Raw genomic sequence first — 23,233 nt, forward strand, 5'->3', positions numbered from 1 at the left:
TTGTTTTTATCGAACCTCTGCGTTCAAGCCTGCACGCTCATCTCTCTACGTTGTGCACGAAGTTATTCGCCATCCTTCGTATTTCAGATCGAAGCCAAGGTAGGATGATCCGATGGCTCTGAAAAGCAAATCCGGTAAGTCGAAGACCTATTGGATCAGGCAGTCGAAGGTCGACAAAGGAGTGCTGGCCGATCTGAAGAAAGAAGGTCTGATAAGTGATATTTCGAAGGTCATACTTCCCAAGGACCAAGAGACTCCAACACCGGAAGATGACGAAGCCCTTGTCTTCATGGATTACTTCCGAGCTGGACTTCGCCTACCCTGTGACAAGATCCTGGCGAAGGTCCTTAAGATGTTTGAGATCTTTCTCCATCAGCTAACGCCAAATTTCATTGTTTGGCTTAGCCTTTTCGCTTGGATGGCAAGGCAGAAGAAGCGAATGCCTCAACCAGAGCTTTTGTTGCTGCCCACCAGCTTCATCACCAGCTGAAGCCGGTTTTTGTGGACGACATTTAGAGCGAAGCCCACTGCGACTGCGTGAACTTCTCTTATCGAGTAGGGTTGGCTATACCTGTCGTGGCTTACAAAAACAAATGATCGAAGGATTGGACACACGGGTGGTTCTACCATAATGTAGATAAGAGGATTATCTTGTGTTCAAATGCCAAGATTTCAAAGGTAATTGTGCCCCGGATGTGCAGCTGAAGACCCCCCAGCGAGTAGTGTTCGAAGCCTTCACGATGTGTATGAAGCACCTGAGCACTCGTAACCTCATCGAAGAGTTCCTTGCTGCAAGGATCTGGCCACTGAGCGAAGGGTGGACCATTACATCCTTCAGACTGAAGGGGGCAGAGGGACTTTACCACCCCCAGCTTGATTTTAGGGGAAAACCTGGTATGTTTCTTGGCCTAACTCCTACTAACCTTTGATTGTTTGCTATTTTCTTAAGTTTTTTTTTGTACTTTGCAATAGTTGTGATAGTCACCGAGGTGGAGTCCGAAGCCCAACTTCTTTTAGGGAAACTCACCTTAGCTGAGGGCCAAGCCTGTATCGAACATGCCCTCAGCCACCAACTCAATCGGATCTTTGAGTTGAGGGGCCTCACCTATGGAGATAGGCCAAAGTTGTCTGGGTCCTTGGCGGGCTATGTTGCAGAGGGTCACCCTTCGAACACCGGCGCTGGCGTGACCTCCGCCACCCAAGCCCAGAGGAAGAGGAAAGGTGGAGACCCTCTAGCTCAAGGAGCCAAGAAAAAGAAGGCCATTGCCTTGACGAAAAGACATCGCCAACTGTCCTTTGGTGATTTTGGGGGTGATGATGACCTCGGGGAGCCCAAAGCCATTCAAGTGGTGCCCCTTCGACAAGCGCCTCTAAAGGACACATCAGATGTACCCGTTCCTTCTCCAAAACATGCTACAACTTCTGCGTGAATTGACTTGGCCCCTCTCATGATTGATAGCGAGGGCAATGATGATGAGCTGGTGGACTTGTGAGTTGTTGCTGAAAAAGTGGAGGAGGAGAGGGAGATCGCGTTTGGGCGTGATGAGAGGGTCTAAGGGGTAGAAAATATCGAAGAAGTTGGCGATGAGTTAGACAACTCATCCTCCAGCTAGGACCCTGGCTCCTCCAAAAGTCATAGAGCTTCGGAGACTGGAGAGGAGGGGAACACTTCGCCACCGCAGTGCCATCGTGGTAGGGTGGTCCCATATGTCAAACAGAGAGAGTCACCACATTCTAATGAGGTGCCACCCACCCTTCCCTCATGCTCCACCCTCATGTAGAGAAATATGTTCCCTGTCACCCTCATGCCTTCGTCACCAGGAATAAAACAAACGTTGTCCATTTGTCCTTGCCCTCACCACCTTGTCCAGCACACGCCCACCCCTTCTTGAGTAAAGGAAACTTGAGTCTCCTTGTCTTACTCATGCCTTTCCTACACGCATCAATGTTGTAAGGGTGAGATTGATTGCTCGCATGGATGAATCCTGACTCGGCAGATATGTATAATCTTAGGGAGAAGCGTGTTTGGTTGTCCGTATGCACTGTTCCAGCCTGGTCTGGCGGATGCAAATGTACGCCTGCAGCTTGGTCTGGGAGGGAAGCTCCGCAGCCTGGCCAGGCGGATGCAAGCTACTACATCAGCTCATGTAGACGGGCCCACTTGTCAGTACTACAAAATCACTTGAGTCTACATCCGCTCATGCAGACGGGCCCACTTGTCAATGTCACAAAATCACCTTCATGCGGGCAACCAATCACAATCTCAACTCTTACATCCGCCCATGTGACCTCAAATTCAATCAACCAAACAGAAACTCAGCTCAACCTGTTCAGACAGATACAACCAATGAAACACTCTTTTTTTTTTCAACAAATATGACTCTGCTCAGCCTGCATATACGGTCCATATGGGCAACCAATTACATCCTAAGTGTCGAATTGCTACTACCTTCTAATCACCATCTTCTCAAGCATGCCACCCTTGCCCATCCCCTCCCCTCCATTCTCATGCAGACATAAATAGGTGTATGTCTCCACCCTAGTGTATTTGCCACACGCATCAACATATAAATGGTGTTTATTGCCAGTACTTCTGTTCTCACTACCTTCTCCCGCACACCATCCTACTCACACATCACTCTCTCGCCTTTTGTAAAAAAAAATTTGTGACACCTCCATCCCTAGTGCCTCTCTTGCCCACAACAAAGAGAAAATATTTGCTACATTCCATTCTCACCATTTGCCTTTGCACCCCAGTGCCTCTCCCACTCACAATTAGGTGAAAATGTCTTGTGAGTTCCATTCTTGCCTTTTTCCTTTGCACCCTATCCCATCCCTCCATCCATTGTCCCTCTTGTATAGAAGAATACTTAAGCCCCATTGCCACCCTTTGCTCTCCCCTATCCGCGTCAATAAAGGAAATGTCCACTTGCTATTGCCTTTTGCTCAAACATCTTCCCTGCATTTGACCCTTAGACGTAGTGTAGACGTTGAAACTTGCTCCATCGCCACTCTCATGCCTCCACCGCTTAGAGAACTGCATAAAGTGCCAAGTTGCTATTACTTGCATTTCTCATGGACTTCTCTTGCACTCCACCTCACATATCTCGCGCCCCCTTGTCGTTTGGCAACTAGAATTTGAGTCCTCTCACCGCCCTTGCGCCTCCCTTGCTCGTAACAGCATAAAAGGTGTCCACTTTCTACTATATTTCATTCTCACCCCTCTCTTGTATGCTATCCGACAACTTCTTCACACACTCTCTCTCTCTCTCTCTCTCTCTCTCTCTCTCTTGTGTAAAGAGAGACTTGCATTTCTCATTACTCTCTTGGCTTTCCATCCACAATAAGAGTGTCTACTTGCTACTACTTTCTCCCACAAGCCGCCCCACTCGCAGCTCTGTACATACCCACGAGTCTATCGTACTTGAAAACACTGAGTTACAGTCAATTTCCTCTCTACCTGTTCCACTTTCCTTATTTTCTTTGAGGTAAGCATCACCTTCCTCATGTGGACAAGGTCTCCTCCATTGTCCATCTCTTCCCGTGAAGTACGGTAACACAAGTGCTCCTTTTGCCCATGTTATCACAATTTGATTCTACATCAATGCATCCAAATTGTCCTACTCCCCCAATACCATCATGTTTGCTTCTTAAGGTAAGCAGCTGTCTCTCAACCCTCTCTAGGATAAACCATATATGGGTTTATGGAATATGTGTTTTCCTAAGTGTCATGTTCAGTTCCAATGGTGGCTGGTGGTTGCAGGGCATCACTAATTGTGGTTTGGTTGGCTTGGTGGGGTGTAGGTGTCACACATGAGAGATTAGAGTAGGTGGGAAGGAGGTGGCAGGGATAATGTATCAAATGTCTCCAATGGTAGAAGGGAAGGTCATGGCACGACGGGTAGTTGCGACGTCGGTGGTTGCGTCGGCAATTAGGGGTGGGGGACACGACACGTAGGGCAACATGGCATGAAAAGATTTACATTTTTCAAGATCACATCTGCTTTCTTTGAGCATTAAATGTTTGAGTTTGTCTATTTAACTTTCTAATGTTTTTTCTATGCAAAACCATTCACCTTTTTTATACGTCGAATATTCAATCAACGCACCAGATCAATCCGAAGTTAGTTTATAAACTAACAACCCTAACCCATCCGATCTAATCTCACTCCCCGCCGCCGCTCCTTGGATCCACCACTGCGCTCCATCGCCTCATTGTCGCTGGACCTCCCCCCTTCACGCAAAATGGTCTTCCACAACACTAGCGAATCCATCCCTGACACCGATGATTTCGTTCATGGTGGCCCTATCGCCGCCATCACCCTGACCGGCTCTTGCAGCGCCATTGCCGCTGAAGCCACCACCCTCGATCCCCGCCCTCCTCTAGCCACTATGAGCACGATGCCCCTGTCACAATCACCACCCACCACTGGTCCTCCACCACCGCGACAGGCGGCGCCCCCACCGCCTCGTCGTTTCGCCCGCCTCCACCACCAGACCGATCGAACCCTAACATCGTCGGAGAAGACAACCACTCGCGCGGTGAGCATAAATCTCCTAACAAATCCAAAGGCTACGGATTCGAATGATTTCTCCACCAATTTTCATTGGCATGACATTTAGCCTTTCCATAAATGTTTTTTTTTTGTTTTGATATATACTCTAGAATAATAGGGTAGGTAAAGATTTATATTTTTCAAGATCTGATCTGTTTTGTTTGAGCCTTAAATGTTTTTGATATATACTCTAGAATCCAAATCTTAGCAAACAATTGAATACATGCCAAGGAAAGAAGGTACTAATCCAGCAACAATTAATACAGACAGGCAAATTACATAAATGACGACATGTTCACACCCCGTAGAAGATTTCCAACAACTATAATCAGGTCAATACCACGATGAATCATATTTTACAACAAAGGTTTTTGCTTTCAAACAAGTCCACGTCTATTCAATTTCTGCATAGTCAGGGCTGGATTTTAATTCTCCCTACAAAGACTATACAATTTGGGTGCAACAGAAGGTGCAGATCGCAAAACGTCACAGTCCTTGCTCTTCCTGGGCAGTGGCCGTTACTACTGCCCCCTTCTCCTCCCCTCTCTCGTGCAGAGCTCGTGCAGAGGAGAGAGAGAAGCTCCCCCCTCACCGCCCTCGCGCCTCCTCCGCCCACAGCTCACACCGAGCGTCACCTCGTAGCCACCTTCCATTCTCGCCGCCGTCCCACGCACGACACCTCATCGCCCACGGGGGTACAAATAGCCCTCCACTCCTCGCCTCTCTCCTAGCCCACCAAACCCTAGCCCCACTCGCAGGCGGCGGATCGAGAGGTGGAAGTAGAGCTTGGCGGCGTTTTGGTACTAATTCTCCCGGTGTGCGTGGAGCTGCAGCGGCGCCGCCGCAATGAGCAGCCTCGTGGAGCGGCTGCGCGTGCGGTCAGAGAGGCGGCCGCTGTACACGCTCGATGAGTCGGACGACGACCTCCCGCCGCTTGGTGGGGCCGGGAAAGGGAAGGATCGGCAGAATGACGCGCCTGCCGAGCGGATCGAGCGGGAGGGCGCGGTATGGCTGATCGGGGCTTGATTCTCTGTGCTGTTTGCTGCGAATTGTGCTGACGCTGGCTGGCAGCTAGTGGTTTTGGGGTTCAATTAGGGCTGTTATTGCTAGGGTTGCTGGTCGGGAATTGAGGGTTAGGTTGCTAGATGGCTCAACTATCGCAAAGTGGGAGAATTAGTTTTGCAATTCCATGTGGATTAGGGGCATTGAGGTAGCCTGACGGGTGCTGGAATGTTTCTAGGAGGATTTGGTTAGGTGACATGCTTGCTCGATGCCTTTAGGGGATTGAATCGTGATATTAGGCTCTCCTCCTTTTTGGCTGAGTTCAGCAATGACATGCTACTAGTTTTGGTACTTAGCATGATGAGATTTGGTCAGCAGAGGTTAACTTATTGAAATTTGTTCATTCTGAAGAGGACTTAAGAATCTGTTGGTTTAAGACTGACACATTATTTGGTACTGTGCTACCTGAGTTCGAACTTAAAATTGAAGTTACGAGGTGATACCAGTGTTGCTTAAATGTCGTGGTGTAACTGTGTAAGTACTATGTTCTTCCATAATAGGTGGCCTTGGCGTTCTGTAAGCTCAAGCTTCAGTAAGGACTATTCATGAGACCATTACGAGAGAGGACCTGCTGTTTTGGGTCTTGCATATATTTAATATTTAATTTGTTATGGTTTATTGCCAATTTACATTAATGCAGAATAATAAGGTAACTAGGATCTTATCATTTTGAACTTGAGATATCTTGTTCAAAGACTGAACCTTGTCCTGGTTTATATAATGAGCTCTAATTGTTTGTGATGCACTGTCTGGACTTTCTGATTTTTTTCTAGTGATTCTGTATTTGTTATTTTATTTCTTTTCAGTTTACGTGGTCCTGTATTTTTTTGTAGGTTCATCCTTACTCATTTTGTGTGTGCAGAAAGAAGATGTTTGCCAGCGCTGTGGAAAAAATGATGATCTAGTATCTTGTTCAACATGCACGTATGCATTTCACCGAAAATGCTTGGTTCCTTGCTTAAACATTACATCTGATAAATGGAGCTGCCCAGAATGTGTATGTCACTATGTCTTGCGGTCTTGATGCTCCTCTCTTTCACCTCTTGTTTGATACCATCGCTATACCAAATCACCTTGTTTGTTATTTTTAGATAAGTCCGCTGACGGAGATGGAGAAGATTCTAGATTGTGAAATGCAAGATGTTACTTCTGAAGATATTAATTCCTCAGAGCCTGGACCGAAGAAGATCAAGCGATATCTTATAAAGTGGAAAGGATTATCACACATTCACTGCTCTTGGTAGTTTCTTGCTCATTGCATAACTGTTTTCTTTCTACTTCTCTCTTATTGACTATCATCTCTCTTTGAAACCAGGGTTTCAGAAAAAGAATATTTTGAAGCTGCCAAGATACACCCTCGGTTGAAAACCAGGTTGAATAACTTCCATAGGCAGTTGGATTCTATCGACAAATCTGATGATGACTGTGCTGCAATTAGACCGGAATGGACAACTGTTGACCGGATCCTTGCTAGCAGGTACGTAGGGTAATTTGATAACGAACAAATCTTATACACGAGGGATTTGTGGTACTAAAAACACTAATACGATTTTCTGTTAGATATCTAGTGAACCATTTTGTTATTGTGATTTTATAACCTGGTGTGCCGGCTTTTCTTTGGTGAATAACTGAATTAGCATATGCATCTAATTTTGCGTCAAACAAGTGGTCATGCGTGTCGCTATTGCGAATGCATACTCCATTTTTAGGGTTCTTATTTCCTACTGGTTCTGTGAGTCAGTCAGTCATGAACTCATGTTGCTATTGGATACTATGAAATTTATTCCGTAATCTAGAATGAAGTGGTGGTACCCAATTAATTCATGATATATCACAACATCCCCCAACTTTAGTTCCATAGTGCTAATTCGCCATGCCATGATGGTCTCACTCATTTAGGTGTCCATTTATCATCTTCCTTTCATATACCTATCAATTTTCATCAGCAGAAGTTGGCTGGCATCTTGAGATTTCAACATTATTTATGAACAGAAAAAGCTCCACTGGCGAGCGGGAGTACTATGTGAAATGGAAGGAACTTTCATACGACGAATGTACTTGGGAAAATGAGTCCGACATCTCGGCATTCCAACATCAGATTGATCGTTTTAATGAGATTCAGTCCAGACGTAAGAAATCTGGTGACCAGGGCAAACGTGTCACTCGTGAGATACGTACATTCAAGGAGAGCCCTAAGTTTCTTTCTGGTGGTATGTTGTTATTAAACTTATAATTGTTCCTTGATATTTGATTTTCAGTTGACTAAATCTCATCGATCTGTTCTTTCCTTGAATGTTGCTTTTGGTGGTTATTGAAGGCACACTACACCCCTATCAGCTTGAAGGGTTAAACTTCTTACGTTATTCGTGGTATCATAACAAACGTGTAATCCTTGGTGATGAGATGGGTCTTGGTAAGAGATACCTGTATTGTAAGAACAAAGCTTTTCGATCAAATGTTGTATTGGGATTTTGAGCAAATGGTTAAAAATTGCAGGGAAAACGATACAGAGTATTGCTTTCCTAGGCTCTCTGTTTGAAGACAAGCTTGGTCCGCATCTGGTTGTTGCCCCCCTCTCAACCTTGCGAAATTGGGAGCGCGAATTTGCAACTTGGGCACCTCAAATGAATGTTGTATGTGGATCGAACTAATTTGATATCCATATTGTATGTAATTCTGACAATCTTATGTCTTTAATAATATTTCCCCTTGTTGACAGGTAATGTATTTTGGATCTGCTGCTTCTCGTGAAAATATTAGGAAGCACGAATTTTACTTCCCGAAAGAGAAACCTAAGAAGCTTAAGAAAAAGAAATCATCTCCATCTAATGAAGAAAAGAAGCAGTCAAGGATAAAATTTGATGTCCTTTTGACATCTTATGAGATGATTAACATGGATTCAGCTGTTCTAAAAAATATAGAATGGGAAAGCTTGGTACTTCTATTTTTGCACCTCCCCTTTCTGCATCATTTCTCTAGCGGAATATTTGTTCAACTGTTTAAATTTTAATTAACTTGTCTCCAATCTTTAATATTGTGTCAGATTGTGGATGAGGGGCATCGGTTGAAAAACAAAGATTCCAAGTTGTATGGTCAACTTAAAGAGTATAATACCAAACATCGTGTGCTATTAACAGGGACCCCAGTTCAGGTTGCTGTTATATATACATTGACCAAAACTATCATTGTTGTTTGCCTCGGCTATATGGAAAAGTTATACTTTTTTTTTTGCCTATTAGTACTGACGTGTTTTGAAGTATTCATACTATTTCTTTGGAGATTCAACAGTGTTTTGTACCTTCTGGTTCTCCCTGCTGGCAGTTTTGTTGCCAGTCCTTTTTACTTGCTAATTCCTGAGTACGGATATTTGAGAATTGTTTTTAACAGTCTATCTGCCTCATGAGACATCTAAGGAACTTACAACCTAATAGTATATATTTATTGAATCTACGATGACATGCTTATGTGAAACAAAAAAAAGGTACTTTTCCTCACATGTGCAATTCGAGATGCTATTTATGCATCACATGTGTATGCAATGCAAATATGAAATATTGAAAGTTAAGCACAGTAACTTTGCATTAGCCTTGATCATATATCGGGTGACATCATTCATTTCAACTCACATTTGTTAATCGTTCAATTTATTTGTTCATAATCATGCCATTGTTTTCTACTCGAGTATTTCTGTGTATGCTGTTCCTTCTGGTTGTACTGTCGTTTGTTGATCCTGGCCATTCTGTTCTATATGTTTTAAGTTGATGTTCTGTCTTTTTTCTCTTTTCCAGAATAACCTTGATGAGCTTTTCATGCTTATGCATTTCCTTGAGGGCGAAAGTGTAAGATTTCCTGCTTCTCGGATGATCTCATTTTATTTTATTTTAATTTAGTTCATGGTACTCTGTAGCTCATTGGTGGTGACCTTTCTTCTGCAGCCTTTTTTATAATGTATCAATTGCACTGTTGTCCTTCACAGCCAATTGTTTTGGACTGAAAACTAGGGAAAAGATCCCCACAGCAGATTGATTGATAAATAAAGGCAATTTACCAGACAATTGACCAACTTTAGCCGGATAGATAATCCTATTATTGAATTGCTTAGCTAGGGTAACAATGGTTGCTTGTGTAAGCCACACCACTATTGCCCAGTCTGATGGACTGTCATACAGGGACTATTGTCATCATGTAATTGCTGATTTGCTGTTTATCAGTTGGTTCAATGAGCTATTTACTGTCAGCTTCTTCCCTGGTGTTAGTAAGAGTTTGAAAACTGCACAATTTTGTTATATGAGCTTGACTATGTTAGGACCTTTGGACTTTCTTTAACTGCCAGATGGCTGGAGAAATACCTTAAGTTATTCGTGAATACCATAACTGGCACTGATTTGTCACAAATGTATTACTGGAGTAATCCTGAAAACCATTTTTCTGCAAGTGCAAGACAAATAGGATTAAATAAGTTTTAAGCTGGTGAAGTGTTGTATAAATCACTAATCATCATACTATACTGCCTTTATTAATTCTTACTAGCACTGTTTTGATTGGATCACCAAGTTTATTGGTTCCCATATCCTTTCTGCTTGGTCAAAGCTAAGGAAACATTTTGATGCACAATGTAGCCATTTATGAACAATGCATTGCACATACTTGGCTGTCACATCCCCCTTCCTCCCCCCCCCCCCCCCACCCGAAACTATGTATATCCTGATGCTACGTGCTTATGTTTGTACCCTGTAGTTTGGGAGTATAGCTGATCTCCAAGAAGAGTTCAAGGATATAAACCAAGACAAGCAAATTGAGAAGCTCCATGGAATGTTGAAGCCACATCTTCTTCGAAGTGCGGATCTACTTCACATTTTTCATTTTTTGCACAGGCACATAGTGCCGCTGATATCTAATTGAACTATTTGTGTTATTGGCTGCCCCTGTTAAAAGGATTCAAACTTATTGCTTGTGAAACTTGTATGGTTGTTCATGTACACTGTAGTTAAACTTCCTGCTATTGGTTTGCTTTGTTGTACAAGGTTCTGTATTATGTTTATCACCTGACTCCTTTGCCACCTTGTTGCCCATGTGGTACATATAGGATTCAAGAAAGATGTTATGAAAGAGCTTCCTCCAAAAAAGGAACTGATTTTACGAGTTGAACTGACGAGCAAACAGAAGGAGTACTATAAGGCAATTCTCACCAAGAATTATGAAGTGTTAGCCCGTCGCAGTGGTGGACAAGTAATAGCTTAAGACTTTCATGTCATCGATTCTAGCCGCCTTTACTGGATTTACAATTCTTTATTGTCTGGTTGCAGATATCCCTAATAAATGTTGTAATGGAGCTGCGCAAACTTTGTTGCCATGGATTCATGACAGATGAACCTGATTCTGAACCTGCCAATCCAGAAGAAGGTTTAAGGTGCATTAGCTGCTTGTTTATTAACTGTCTTATATTTTATTTTGTTATGTTTCTTTAGTTTCTCTTTGCTGCAACTGTTATTTGTTTGGCACATGTAGTTTTATATTGGTTTCCATTATATTCTTATCCTTCTTGGTTTAGGTTGGGATTTGGCTGATATAAACATCCTGTTAATATTCATCGTGCCCTTTTTAGTTTGAATATATCTTATGTATCCATCTTTTAGAATGATTGTATGGCACCATCTATTTCCTAAGGTATCTTTTAAATTATTCCTCTGTTGAACTGGATTAAGTGATTTGATTTAGTCATGTTTCATGCCTGAGTAAATCTATTGATTGGTATTTATACTCCATACTTTTTTTTGGTATTACCATAATATTGTTCTTTGATTTTGCAGGAGGCTTTTAGATTCTTCGGGTAAGATGCAGCTGCTGGACAAGATGATGGTGAAACTGAAAGAGCAGGGTCATAGAGTTCTCATTTATTCACAGTTCCAGCACATGTTGGACTTGCTGGAGGATTATTTAAGTTACAGGGTACTTCATTATCTTCCCACTGTGACTATTGTTAGCTTTGTGGGCTAATGGATCTGATGCACCGTATTATGAACAATACATGTTTCAGAAATGGAGCTATGAGCGTATTGATGGCAAGATAGGTGGTGCTGAAAGGCAGATACGAATAGACCGCTTCAATGCTAAGAATTCGACTAGGTTTTGCTTTCTTCTTTCCACCAGAGCTGGTGGTCTGGGAATAAATTTGGCAACGGCTGATACTGTAATCATCTATGACAGGTGAAACTGTCTGTGTTTAGACAAATACAGCCAATATTATGAGTTCGCCTTCACTTATCATTTCCATGTATGCACAGTGATTGGAACCCACATGCGGATTTGCAAGCTATGGCAAGAGCTCATCGGTTAGGACAGACGAACAAGGTATTTTACCTTACAGCGTTATATTATATTGAAATGCAATATTTTTCAATAATTTTTGTTGTGATTCTTATCTATAATCTTTTTATCTGTTTTTCTTTGCAGGTGATGATATACAGGCTTGTTAGTCGAGGTACAATTGAGGAACGAATGATGCAGCTTACAAAGAAAAAGATGATATTAGAGCACTTAGTTGTTGGTCGACTCACAAAAGCTAATAATGTCAATCAGGTAATTGTGGGGACTGCATTTAAATGGCTAGTGGGAATTTTGGGAAGCATCAACTTTGGCTGATCTTTTATGGTTTAACCTATGTATGAATTCATTTTTTTGGCATCAAAGGTCGAGTAATGACATGTTACCTTTTGTTACTGGTATGGCATGAACCTAAATGCAATCTGTTAGTAAATAGTCCTTTCTTTGTGTAACATTTTGGCAATTTTTTCTCCTGGACACTCGTTAGGTGTGGCTTTTGCTGTAGGACATGATTTTTTTTCATGTTTGCTTCCGGACACTGAAAAAATGTGGCTATTTGCTAGAACACAGCTTGCCACAGTTGGTGGTTATTAAGCCCATCAGTAATTTTAGTTGTAGTTTCTTATAGCAGTTTATAGTTGGAATGAGACTGTGGGTCTGTTAGCATGAGTGTGGTATAGCTTGTTTAGCTTCGCTATGGTGTTATGTACTTTTGATTCAGACCTAGTTTTGAGCTGTGGTCTGATACTAGGGGTTGCTTATTTTGTTATGGCTGATGGTAATTGTAGAAATTCCAGTTTTTTTGTTTCATATTCATAATCCATTGGATGCGTTAGCTCAGATTGTTGTCTAGGTTGGGTGATCAGGTCGACTTTGTTATGTGCTCACTGTGGGGAACCTGCAGTTTTCAGTCAAAAAAAAAAGGTCTGACGGCTGAGGGTAAGGCGCTCCGCACTGGCCCTTGGCAGGCCCGCTGGGTGGTGTTTGTTCTTTGTTACTGAAAACAAGGTTGACAGTCTCTTCAAACAGGCTTGTCACCAGCAACAAAATATAAGGCCCAGGGTTTCAGAATCTGTTTTTCATAAATTTCCTGCTCCTTGGCTGGAGCTGGTAACTTACTGGTTACTGGTCTAATCCTAGTCATATTTCAATTTTATTTTTTCTAAACATTCATCAATTATCAACTTCTAGCAACATTTAATTAGCATTTGTAGACAAACAACAAAACACAACTCAAAGTGCATGCTCTCACCGGGATCACACTTCTGGTTTCTTTATGCTTTGTTAATTGATTGAATGTAGTCTAGTAGTTACCCAACTTGCTACTTTGCCCCACTTGTGAAACTTGTGAAACCTTGTTATATCTATTTTTGAATACTAAGTAAGAAATATGCATCTGTGCCTTTTCTAGGAGGAGTTAGATGATATTATACGCTATGGATCAAAGGAACTTTTTGATGACGAGAACGACGAAGACGGAAAATCTCGTCAAATTCATTATGATGACGCTGCAATAGAGAGGTACATACTTTCTTAATTTCAACATGGGGATAAATTTTTTGTGAAGTGCCTTTGTGCTGTGAAGTTGTTTAAAGCAATCCCCAATTTTTTTGGAACAATTTGGAAAAAATTGCTGGGGATAATTTCAAGATGTTTGAAAACCTGGAAAAATTGTAATCATTGTAGTAAAGGGACATAGCTTATACTCTAAATGCACCCTATGCACAAGAAAAGTTTCAGCAGAATAATCCATTTTTATTGTTTAATTTCATTTTCTTATGAATTTCTCTGTTTCCTCCTTTTAGATTAATCTATAGTATGGATTCTGTCTATGTTGTAGAGTGTATGAAACATTATCCCTAGTCTTTCAGCCCCCTCCCCACCCAAATTTATCTTCTTTGTTACAGCTTCAAACAGGAGTGCTCTATGTTGGATGAGACATTTTTTTTATTGTTCTGCACTGGTCTCACAGGTTGTTGGATCGTGACCAAGCTGATGAGGAAGAATGTTTGGAAGATGAAGAAGAGGACGACTTCCTAAAAGGATTCAAGGTGCTGAGGCCTCATTTGATTACAAGTAGCATGCCCGAGGAGCTTCTTCATTTTAGTTATCCTCTTATTATTCACTGTGGTCTCCATCGCTTGTGCTTTTTCTTGCTTATGTGCACATCCATTTTGCATATGTTTGTCTATGAGCTAATGAGGTCTGACTACCATGTGATTGCTATACTTTAATCTTACTGTATTCTTTGTTCATTTAACCAAACCACTGTTGATATTTGATAGGATTAACCTATGTGTTAAGAGTTTGTTGGTGAATAATCTAAGAGATCTGGTACTTAAGTATTGCATGCATTCACATTTGAATTAGCTTGCTAGTTCTACCAGTACGCCCAAGATGGGTAGTGCTGGTAAAGTGCTGGTAAAAGCACTCTGCAAATAAGCAGTGTTTCTGTGGTCTTATCTTGTTTCTTTGATTCGCCAGCATGTATATTTTGCCATGCCAAACGTGGCATGCTACTCACAGAGTAATACTATTTGTTTTTCATTTATTGTTAAAATATCACATAATACAACTGTATATCAGACACATTTTTTCTGCTTGTATTATGATTTTTTGGAATATTATATCAAGCAACTCAGTTCTCATTTCATGTGTTACTTCATGCCAGGTTGCAAACTTTGAATACATTGATGAGGCAAAGGCTTTGGCAGCAAAAGAAGAGGCACGCAGAAAGGCTGCAGCTGAAGCTGCAAACTCTCAAAGAGCAAACTATTGGGATGAACTATTGAAGGATAGATATGATGTACAGAAAGTTGAAGAACATACTACTATGGGAAAAGGAAAAAGAAGCCGCAAGCAGGTTTCACTCCTATGCGTTATCCTATTAACCTTGTCTCTTTTTCCTTTCCTTTCCTTTTGTTTTCTTTTTTTTTCCGATCTGAATTCTTTATTTCGAGTTTGGCTACACTTGTGAATTATTAACAGGGATTTCAACTTAGAACTTCCACCTATATAAAGGGAAAGAAAAAAAACTTTGAAACACCCTGTAGCATAGTTGTAACTGTAATTAAAATTTAGGGATTTTGGCTTTCGTTGACTGTTTGTAAACTATTTGTAGTGCTTCATCGCTTTTCTCTTTTTTCCAACTTATTGATACCACATGTATTTTTTCTACATAGCATGGTGGGTGGTGTTTTGCTTCCGTGCTTAAGATCACCAAGGAAATTTTTTGTTTGTTGATCCTAGCATACTGCTCACTTGCATCAATGATGTAAATTCTAAACCATAGGTTTACTCTAATTATTCTGAAGCCAACCTAATATTATTTGAATTATTCTGAAGCAAAGCCATAAGACACTAGAACAGAATGGGCAGATATCATTCTAATTATTCTGAAGCCAAGCCAACATATGAAGCAGAAACTTCTTAGAGGCCCTTTCTTTAAGCAAAACCATGTCCCGAGTTGTTATGATCCTTAGATCATTAGGGGGTAAACACTGCACTGAGGAGAGGGCTGGATGAAGGCAGCTGAAGGGAAGAGGCTCAGGAGAACGAGGGGTGTGGGGACCATGGACTGTGAGGAAGAAGCTTGGTGGATATCAGATTGGTTCATTATTATCGCTTGGCTCAAAGAGATAATGATGCTGCGCTTATATAGCTGGCTACCTAACAAGGATAACTGATGCAACTAATCAGCTATTGATATTATATGTATCAAAGCCATATAGCTAATCTAGCCATGAAGAGAACGCATGCATGCTTTGCATCATGTGGCCCTATGGATAACTGCTGCCTCTTGTGCGCCATCCCCAATGGACTTGGCTGGGCTGGCCCACATCCATAACACTAATATTTCGTCGCAACCAAATGTACCAGCACCCCAAAGTAACCAGCTTTTTGAGCTCCATTTTGGTCGAGGGCAAGACCTCTCTTGCAGCTTCCAATCTTTCCATAATTTGTATAAAGAGATCCCAATAAATACCAAACATTTCCTAGTTGCTTTTAAGAAAATCAAAAGAGAAGAACAAATGACCATAATCTTCAGAGCTGTTCTTTCTGCACAACACAAACAAATCAGAATCAACATGGATGTTCTTTCTTCTAAGCACAGCTTTTGAATTCTTTCCATTAAGAGGGGCCTAGATGTTTCAGCATACAATTTTTCCTCTATATCCAGCTGTGAACAGTAGAATTCTTCATGTTTTGGGGTATCTAATACTCTACTTTCTGATAAATTCTTGTGCCTAAAGTTTGGGATTTTTTGCGGGTTATGTAAGACACCATTGTGAATGGAGCTGAGTTTTGCATGACAATAAGGGAAAAAATACAGCCATTCTTTGTTAGATCTTTCTTGGTGTAATTGAAATTTATCGTTAGTTCATTGCCTCCTAACTAGTCACGAGAACTATAGCTGAATGTACTGTTATGTTTCTGTTTTGCACGATAATACTTTAATTGGGACTGATTTAAACTTACAGTGAGCAATGCATTTTCAGTAACGAAAAGGACTAATGAGCCTTGTTTCTCTCTGGGTCATGTGTAGATGGCCGCTGCTGATGAGGACGACATTCATGACTTAAGCTCTGAAGATGAGGATTACTCCTATGAGGACGATGTGTCGGACAATGACACGAGTTTACAAGGAAATATTTCTGGGAGGAAGGGCCAATATTCTAAGAGAAAATCACGTAAGAAAGTTAGAGTGTACACTGTCATTATGTGTTATTGCTACATGATATAAGTATTATGCATTTTATACACTTTTCCAATGCATTATCATTAGGTAATGTTGATTCGATTCCGCTGATGGAGGGTGAAGGACGTACACTGAGAGTTCTTGGATTCAACCATGCTCAACGAGCAATGTTCCTACAGACTCTCAATAGGTTAGTTAGAAATATCTACGTAAAATTTGCTGTTCTGTTTTTTTTTTTTTTTTTTTTTTTGGGGGGGGGGGGGTGCTTACCACTTTAAGTTTGAACAGTTGTAAATTGCTCTTTTGTTTCTCAATGGCATGCCCTGGGCAGCTAAACTAGATCTACTGATTTCCCTCGGAACCCGCCTGGCAGGTGAGGGTATCAAGAACTATAGTTTATGTGAGGATTGTTTACATAGTCTGATAGAACAGAGCACATATAATTATTTTCTGATTCATTTGTATCAATTGATAGAACAGAGTACATATTTTTCACAGTTATTATTTTGACAATGGTTAATGTATTTTCACATTTTTATTATTTGTTTGTGTAATTGTGTGCTCTGACCTCTATCTTTGCCACCATATCATTATTTCTTATCCAATTTGAGCATTTTCATATTTGCCCTGTGATCATTGTTATATGTTCGGTATTCTATAAGTACTATCAGATTAACATGAATGTGTACCATGTTTTCTTTCTTGGTCAGTAATTTACCCCATTCAACATTGCAGATATGGTTTTCAGAATTATGATTGGAAAGAGTATCTTCCTCGACTGAAAGGGAAAGGTATTGAGGAAATTCAGAGGTATGTGAAACGTTCTCTCCATATTATGTTGTCCCAAATATTTTGAGTTGAACACCAAATATAATGTAGACTTTGCGGCATAGTTTTCTAACTTAGGTAAAGATTATCTACCAACGTTGTACGCTTAATCAAGTAGCTTTTAGGTATATATACAATGAACTTGAGTTTGTGCCTTGCCGAAGAAATCAGTACCTTGAAGTTCTGAGAGTACATATTGGGAGCAATGGTCAGCTACTGGCAATGAGAGCGACCAGGCATTTACACCAATATGCTTGGGTGGGCTCATGCTTGGTTAGTTTTTATTGAAAATCTGTATAGCTAGAGCACCCCACATGGAACACCAAGAAAAGCCGGAAGTCACCAAAGCCAGACTATCTCTAAAGTGGTAGTAGCAAGTGCCTGTAGCTTTGGCTCAGCAGTGGAGCGTGATTGTGTGACACAGTGTTCTGCTTATTGCACTTCCAAGCAATGCAGCCGATGATATATCGACGGTCGATAGGGTCACTTCTCAGTTGAAGTTCAAGTAAGCTTGAAGCTGAAGTAAACTCGTATGAACATGAAACAGGCATTGAGATGCAGACCTCTCATATAGGTTTAGTGTTGAATATTGATCTTTCCACGTTCGAATGCTCTATGCTTGAGCATGCACCTAGTTTTGTACACCCACCTATCAGTAGGAGAGGGTTGTATATTGCCTATTAAGCATCAAGTAGGCCTTTTTCCGTTATCAAATTATCATTAAATGACTTCCCAGGTAAAAGGCCAAACAATCCAATTTTGACACATTTGCACTAAAAGCAATCCTTATTCGAAGGCCCTGAAGCTGATTGCTAGCAATACCTTCTACAGTAAATTTACTTATTCTATAATATGGTTTTTGCAGGTATGCTGAACTTGTCATGGTCCATCTTGTTGAAGAAATCAATGATTCAGATTATTTTTCAGGTAAATTAAGCTTAGTGATGATTACTCTCATTTCTATTCCATCTACATTCTTAAAAATCCATATGTATGAATGCAGATGGCGTTCCAAAGGAAGGGATGCGTACAGATGAGACATTGGTCAAGATAGCAAACATATCCCTTATTGAGGAGAAGGTACACGTTTAGAGTATTGTCCATCATCTGCTCAGCCATACTGATGGCAAATGCATCTGTTATTCTCATTGAAGTAGTCTGAAAGTTTGTGCGTTGTTGCATTATTGTAGAGGACATGGGAAAAACCTTCAGAATAATGATAGCTGAAACACAAGTTTTTTTTTTCATTGAACAAGTCCCATTATGCCTTGTATAATCTGATGCACATATGTTTGGAACAGCAGGAAAAATTCCGTATTTTTAAACATTACATAAATATAAATACTGTAGAACTGTGAATTAGTTTTGCTTCTATGCGTCACTCTTTCAGTGGTTGCTGCAAACATCTTAAAACTCCCCAAAGGGTGAAACAATAGGAGTACCTGTCAGCCTGGTTACGGACTCGGCTGAGGTATTGGGTCACTAGTCAAACCAGTTAATCAGAAGTTCGACCGCATATTTATCGAAGTACTTTTGGTACATACGACATTGGAAAACACATTCTACCAAATAATGAGAATATATGATTGTAGTTCTACATCCCACAATTGGGTGCACCAGGCTATCACCACCCAGGCCATAATCGCGGCGGTGCCACTGCTTACTGCATAGGCCTAGGCTGTTTTTTAAACACGCTACCAAACAGGTCCCAAACAAAGGAAATTCGTAATTTGTCTTCTGAAAGTTTGTGATGTGAAGGTGCGCATGTTGTTCGCTTTTTCAAGAGTGTGAATCTGGAAATATATTTTGTAATGCACCATATCTTAATGTTAATTATTTCTTTGGTAGTCTTTAGTACGTATTTGTGGCTCAGAGTTAGTCTTGGCATCTTACCTTGACTTAGAACATATAAGAAACTGATGGCCACCCAAGGTTATTAGTTGTGATGGTTGCTTAATACAAATATGATTGTGCTATGGGTACTGTAGAATTTCTTAGGTAAAGAGCAACCTATGTTGAAATTGATTCTCAGTATTTTACCTTTTGTGTTCTTTTGAAGTTGGACTGTTCTTTGCTATAGTTTGGAAGCATATTATTTGTACAGTTTTATTGATCCCTAGACCTTTTAGAAATCCATATGATAATAGTACCATGGTATATGATTCTATGTGATAACCTTTCAGTTTAATGTTGACATGTCTTTGTGGTTCCAGGTGGCTGCCATGGAACAAGGAAAAATTACAAAGCTCTTTCCTAATTACTTGATAAATGAATTTCAAGGCTTATCCGGTGGAAGAATATGGAAAGCGGAACATGATTTACTGTTACTGAAGGGAATAATAAAGTATGCATCCGTTGACATGTTCAGTTTGTTACAATAAACTTTACGAAATTATCCCTTTATATAACTTGTCCAGAACAAGTTTTGCGGCTAGAATAGTTCTTTAACAATTGACGTTGGACTTTGCTTCAGTGTTATCAGACTTGACCTGGCCATGAACTGGCTAAGGTATTTGGGTCACATGTCAGACCTGTGGATAATCAGTAGTAATGCAGGCTGTATTTTATTTTTAGTAATATGACTAATAAAAAATGTATATATGGACATACTGTTTTAATTATCTATTTGTCTGCTAATAACTATACAAGAAAGACCATAAAAGACTCTAGTTCTATTAGTATGTGTATTCCGGTATTCTTTTAGTTATTTTGTCATACAATTCTATATTAAAAAACAATTTGCTGTGGGGATAGCTGCGTTGCGCTCTGAGCTTCATGCTTCAGCCCCCAAGTTCCATGTTCAAAGCTTTGGTAGGTGTGACTTGTTTTCTTTTCTGCCGAGTCTGATAATTATGCTTTGCTTTCTGCTTCTTCTGTTACCAAATATACTTGTTGTAGAATGTTTGTGACTGAAGTTCTCAAAGTTTGGCCACTAACACACACAAAAGTACTGAGATTTGTCATTCTCTATCCCTTTGCCTGCTCGGTTTGTTGCATGCCGAGCAGTGTCCTGGAAGTCCGTGCCTAGGTGTGGTTGGCAGCCTCCAACTGTGTTTTGCCCTGTAGTTACCAACCTAAGCGAGAGGGCTGCCTAAGTGGTCAAAATCGAACGAGGCAGCGTGAGTGTGGTTGCGTGTTGCGGAACTGGGCAGGCGGAGGAGGTGGGGGAAGGGGGAGGATGACTGGTGACTAGGGGTTGTGGCCCTGGAGGGCATTTGATTTTTTGCCACTCTGCCATCCGGTAGAGTGGCAAATTTGCCACCTGGCCCCCTGTCATAGATTCAAGGGCCCCATTTGTCATCCTCAGCGAGGAATTGCCACTTTGGTAGAGTGGCAAAAAGTTAAATATTCCGGTAAGGGGAGATGATGGGGGTAGTGTCACTGTAGGTGAAGGGGGTGGTGGGAGGGGTGGACTGGAAGAGAGTATGGAAGGGAACCTGGGAAGTGTGGGTTAGGTTTCTATCATTCTTGGGCTGAGTGGCCCTAGTGAACTGAGAAGTTAGGGTTCCTCTAATAGGCATCCTCTCACACAGCTGCCAGGTAACACCAAGGCGTCTGCCCAGTGCCTAGTACTTTTTGAAACATTGTGTCGAGGAACACTGTTTACCTAAAGCAATCAATGTAGCTTAAATTTGAATGGAGATTCAAGCAAACCAAAATATCATGTGGAAACCAGATGGGCTCCACAGTTGATCTCCCAACTTCATCTATTCTGTTTCGACTCCATATGATGAGAGATCCTGACAATTATAATTATATATCAACAGCTTAATGAAAGTGGGAGGTTTTTTTCAAGTTCACTTTTGGGCATGAATCTGACTGCCGTCAATCCTCCCAATTAATGAGTAGATCTCATAGGAACTTAGCTTTTCTTCCGATTTAAGGATTATATTAGGAATATCTGACCTGCAAAGTGAATGCCCTTAATGTCATTTTAATTGTTTTTTATGTTAAAATTATTTTGCATGTGTTTCCCATGGCTAGTGCATTCTTTATCTGATTTTTGTTTGCCTTTACGCTGTAGCATTATAAGTGTTCAAAGTTAAAAATTAAGGTATTAACATAATGGCCTGTTGTCCCTTCACTAGGCATGGGTATGCAAGGTGGCAGTATATATCAGATGACAGAGAGAATGGGCTTTTTGAGGCTGCACGACGAGAGCTGAATCTCCCTTCTGTCAATGAATTAATTGGTGCTCAGTCAAATAATGATGCAAATGTTAGTATGTTCCCACACTGTCTTTTCTTCCAAACTTCTAAGTGACGTGACTCATTACATTTATTTTTTCTTTCCATTCCTTTTCCAGGGAAACCTGGAAGGCACTCAGGAAGGCCAGGTGAACTCAACAAGCATGTCCCATTACAAGGAGATTCAGAGAAAGACAGTTGAGTTCTTAAGAAAAAGATACCATCTTCTGGAGAGATGCTTGGATCTGGAATATGCAGTGGTAAGGCACGAGGCTTTCTCCCTTAACAGACTTTGTACTGAAGCTCTCATGGGAGCATACACTATAACTGTTCATGTAGTATCTTTGTTGTGCGGCATTTATGAAGGAATGCTTCCTGTTTTTGCAGATAAAAACAAACACTCCTGTTCCTGATGATCTTACTGAACAAGATGTTCAAGCAGGGCATGCTCCGCTTTATCCAGATATAAGCGAATTGTCGAGAGAATTGCCCAATCTTGAACCAATATGTAAGCGATATCCTATTATCTATATTCCTTTCTGTTTATCTGTGCAGAAAGACACAGAACTTGCTTGTGTGCACATACTCACCATTTCAATCATATCTTTTATGTACTTTGCTATCTCTAAAAATGTAACGTTGTTGACAATAATATACTTTGAGATTTGCTCATTGTTTGTTGTGATAACTGGGATCCTCTTTCCAGCTACCAAAGAAGTGGTTTCTGATGGTACAGCTGATCAGTCGCAAGTTCTCCATCTTTACAATAAGGTGCATAATGAGGGAGTTTTCGTGAGTCATAAACTACCACACCATTTATTTTCCTTGACCGAACTGTCTTTGTATTCTCTGCAGATGTGTTTTGTGCTTGAGGACAGCGGTGTTACTGCACTCAATTCTTTCTTTGGCGACAAGGCAGCTTCTTCTAGTTTAGTCAATAGTCTTCATCAGCTGGAAACCGTGTGCGAGGACGTTGTTCAGACCCTGAGAGCACAAGAAAATGGCACTACCACCAAAGAGGTGTTAGATGCATACTCCAAAGAAACTGCTACACCTCCGCAAGATTCAGGCCCCGAGGCAGCGAATGAGCTATCGTCCGTCAAACCGGAGGACAAGATGGAAATCGATGGTTGATGCGCCAGTATCAGAATGACAGGAAAGGAAACTCCCGTTTAATTTACTTGATGAAGTGGCCCTAATCTAGCATATATTGTAACATTAAGCAAGGCACCCCCAGACATCTGCAAACCTCTGGCTGTTACTGCTAATGGTTACCGTCAAACCGTTCCGCTAACTTATCAAATTTACTTGACCCCGCGGTGTGCTTACACTTTTTACATGCGTCACTGCTATCATTTTGTGATGTCATGCGCTACATGTCTCAATCGAAGTTCGAAGGTAAGGTTGTGACGAGTGGTGATGTAGGATTACTAAGCTGCTGAGAATTCAAATTTGTGACGAATAAGTCTATGAGAGCGTTGGAAGGTGCCGATCAGATCAACATCGGCAAATCAGTGAACATAGCTGGCACCTTCGTACCTGTCCGGCACCTGGCCCAGTGGGCCCACCGCAGGATC

General features: G+C 41.1%; 1 protein-coding gene across 2 annotated transcripts; it reads left to right on the forward strand.

Annotated features, from left to right (window-relative positions):
• Nucleotides 1-5,034: 5,034 nt before the first annotated feature.
• LOC133930740 (CHD3-type chromatin-remodeling factor PICKLE-like) lies at nt 5,035-22,984 on the forward strand. 2 transcript variants are annotated; one of them, XM_062377462.1, is made up of 31 exons: nt 5,036-5,561; nt 6,481-6,615; nt 6,710-6,858; nt 6,934-7,095; nt 7,611-7,828; nt 7,936-8,031; nt 8,115-8,251; nt 8,338-8,553; nt 8,662-8,769; nt 9,407-9,457; nt 10,356-10,455; nt 10,705-10,847; nt 10,925-11,028; nt 11,429-11,567; nt 11,656-11,825; nt 11,903-11,969; nt 12,072-12,197; nt 13,354-13,463; nt 13,915-13,993; nt 14,614-14,805; nt 16,489-16,633; nt 16,729-16,831; nt 17,377-17,451; nt 18,335-18,396; nt 18,473-18,549; nt 19,683-19,813; nt 21,558-21,687; nt 21,776-21,916; nt 22,044-22,164; nt 22,363-22,427; nt 22,512-22,984. In XM_062377462.1, the coding sequence occupies exons 1-31, from the start codon at nt 5,403-5,405 to the stop codon at nt 22,788-22,790; spliced, it is 3,990 nt and encodes a 1,329-aa protein (XP_062233446.1). In that variant the 5' UTR covers nt 5,036-5,402; the 3' UTR covers nt 22,791-22,984. The 2 variants fall into 2 exon arrangements, with proteins under 2 accessions (XP_062233445.1, XP_062233446.1); XM_062377461.1 differs by having other exon boundaries at nt 5,035-5,561; nt 22,044-22,427.
• The last annotated feature ends 249 nt before the right edge of the window (nt 22,985-23,233 follow it).

Source organism: Phragmites australis, chromosome 10, assembly GCF_958298935.1.
Source record: "Phragmites australis chromosome 10, lpPhrAust1.1, whole genome shotgun sequence".
Classification (NCBI taxonomy): Eukaryota; Viridiplantae; Streptophyta; class Magnoliopsida; order Poales; family Poaceae; genus Phragmites; species Phragmites australis.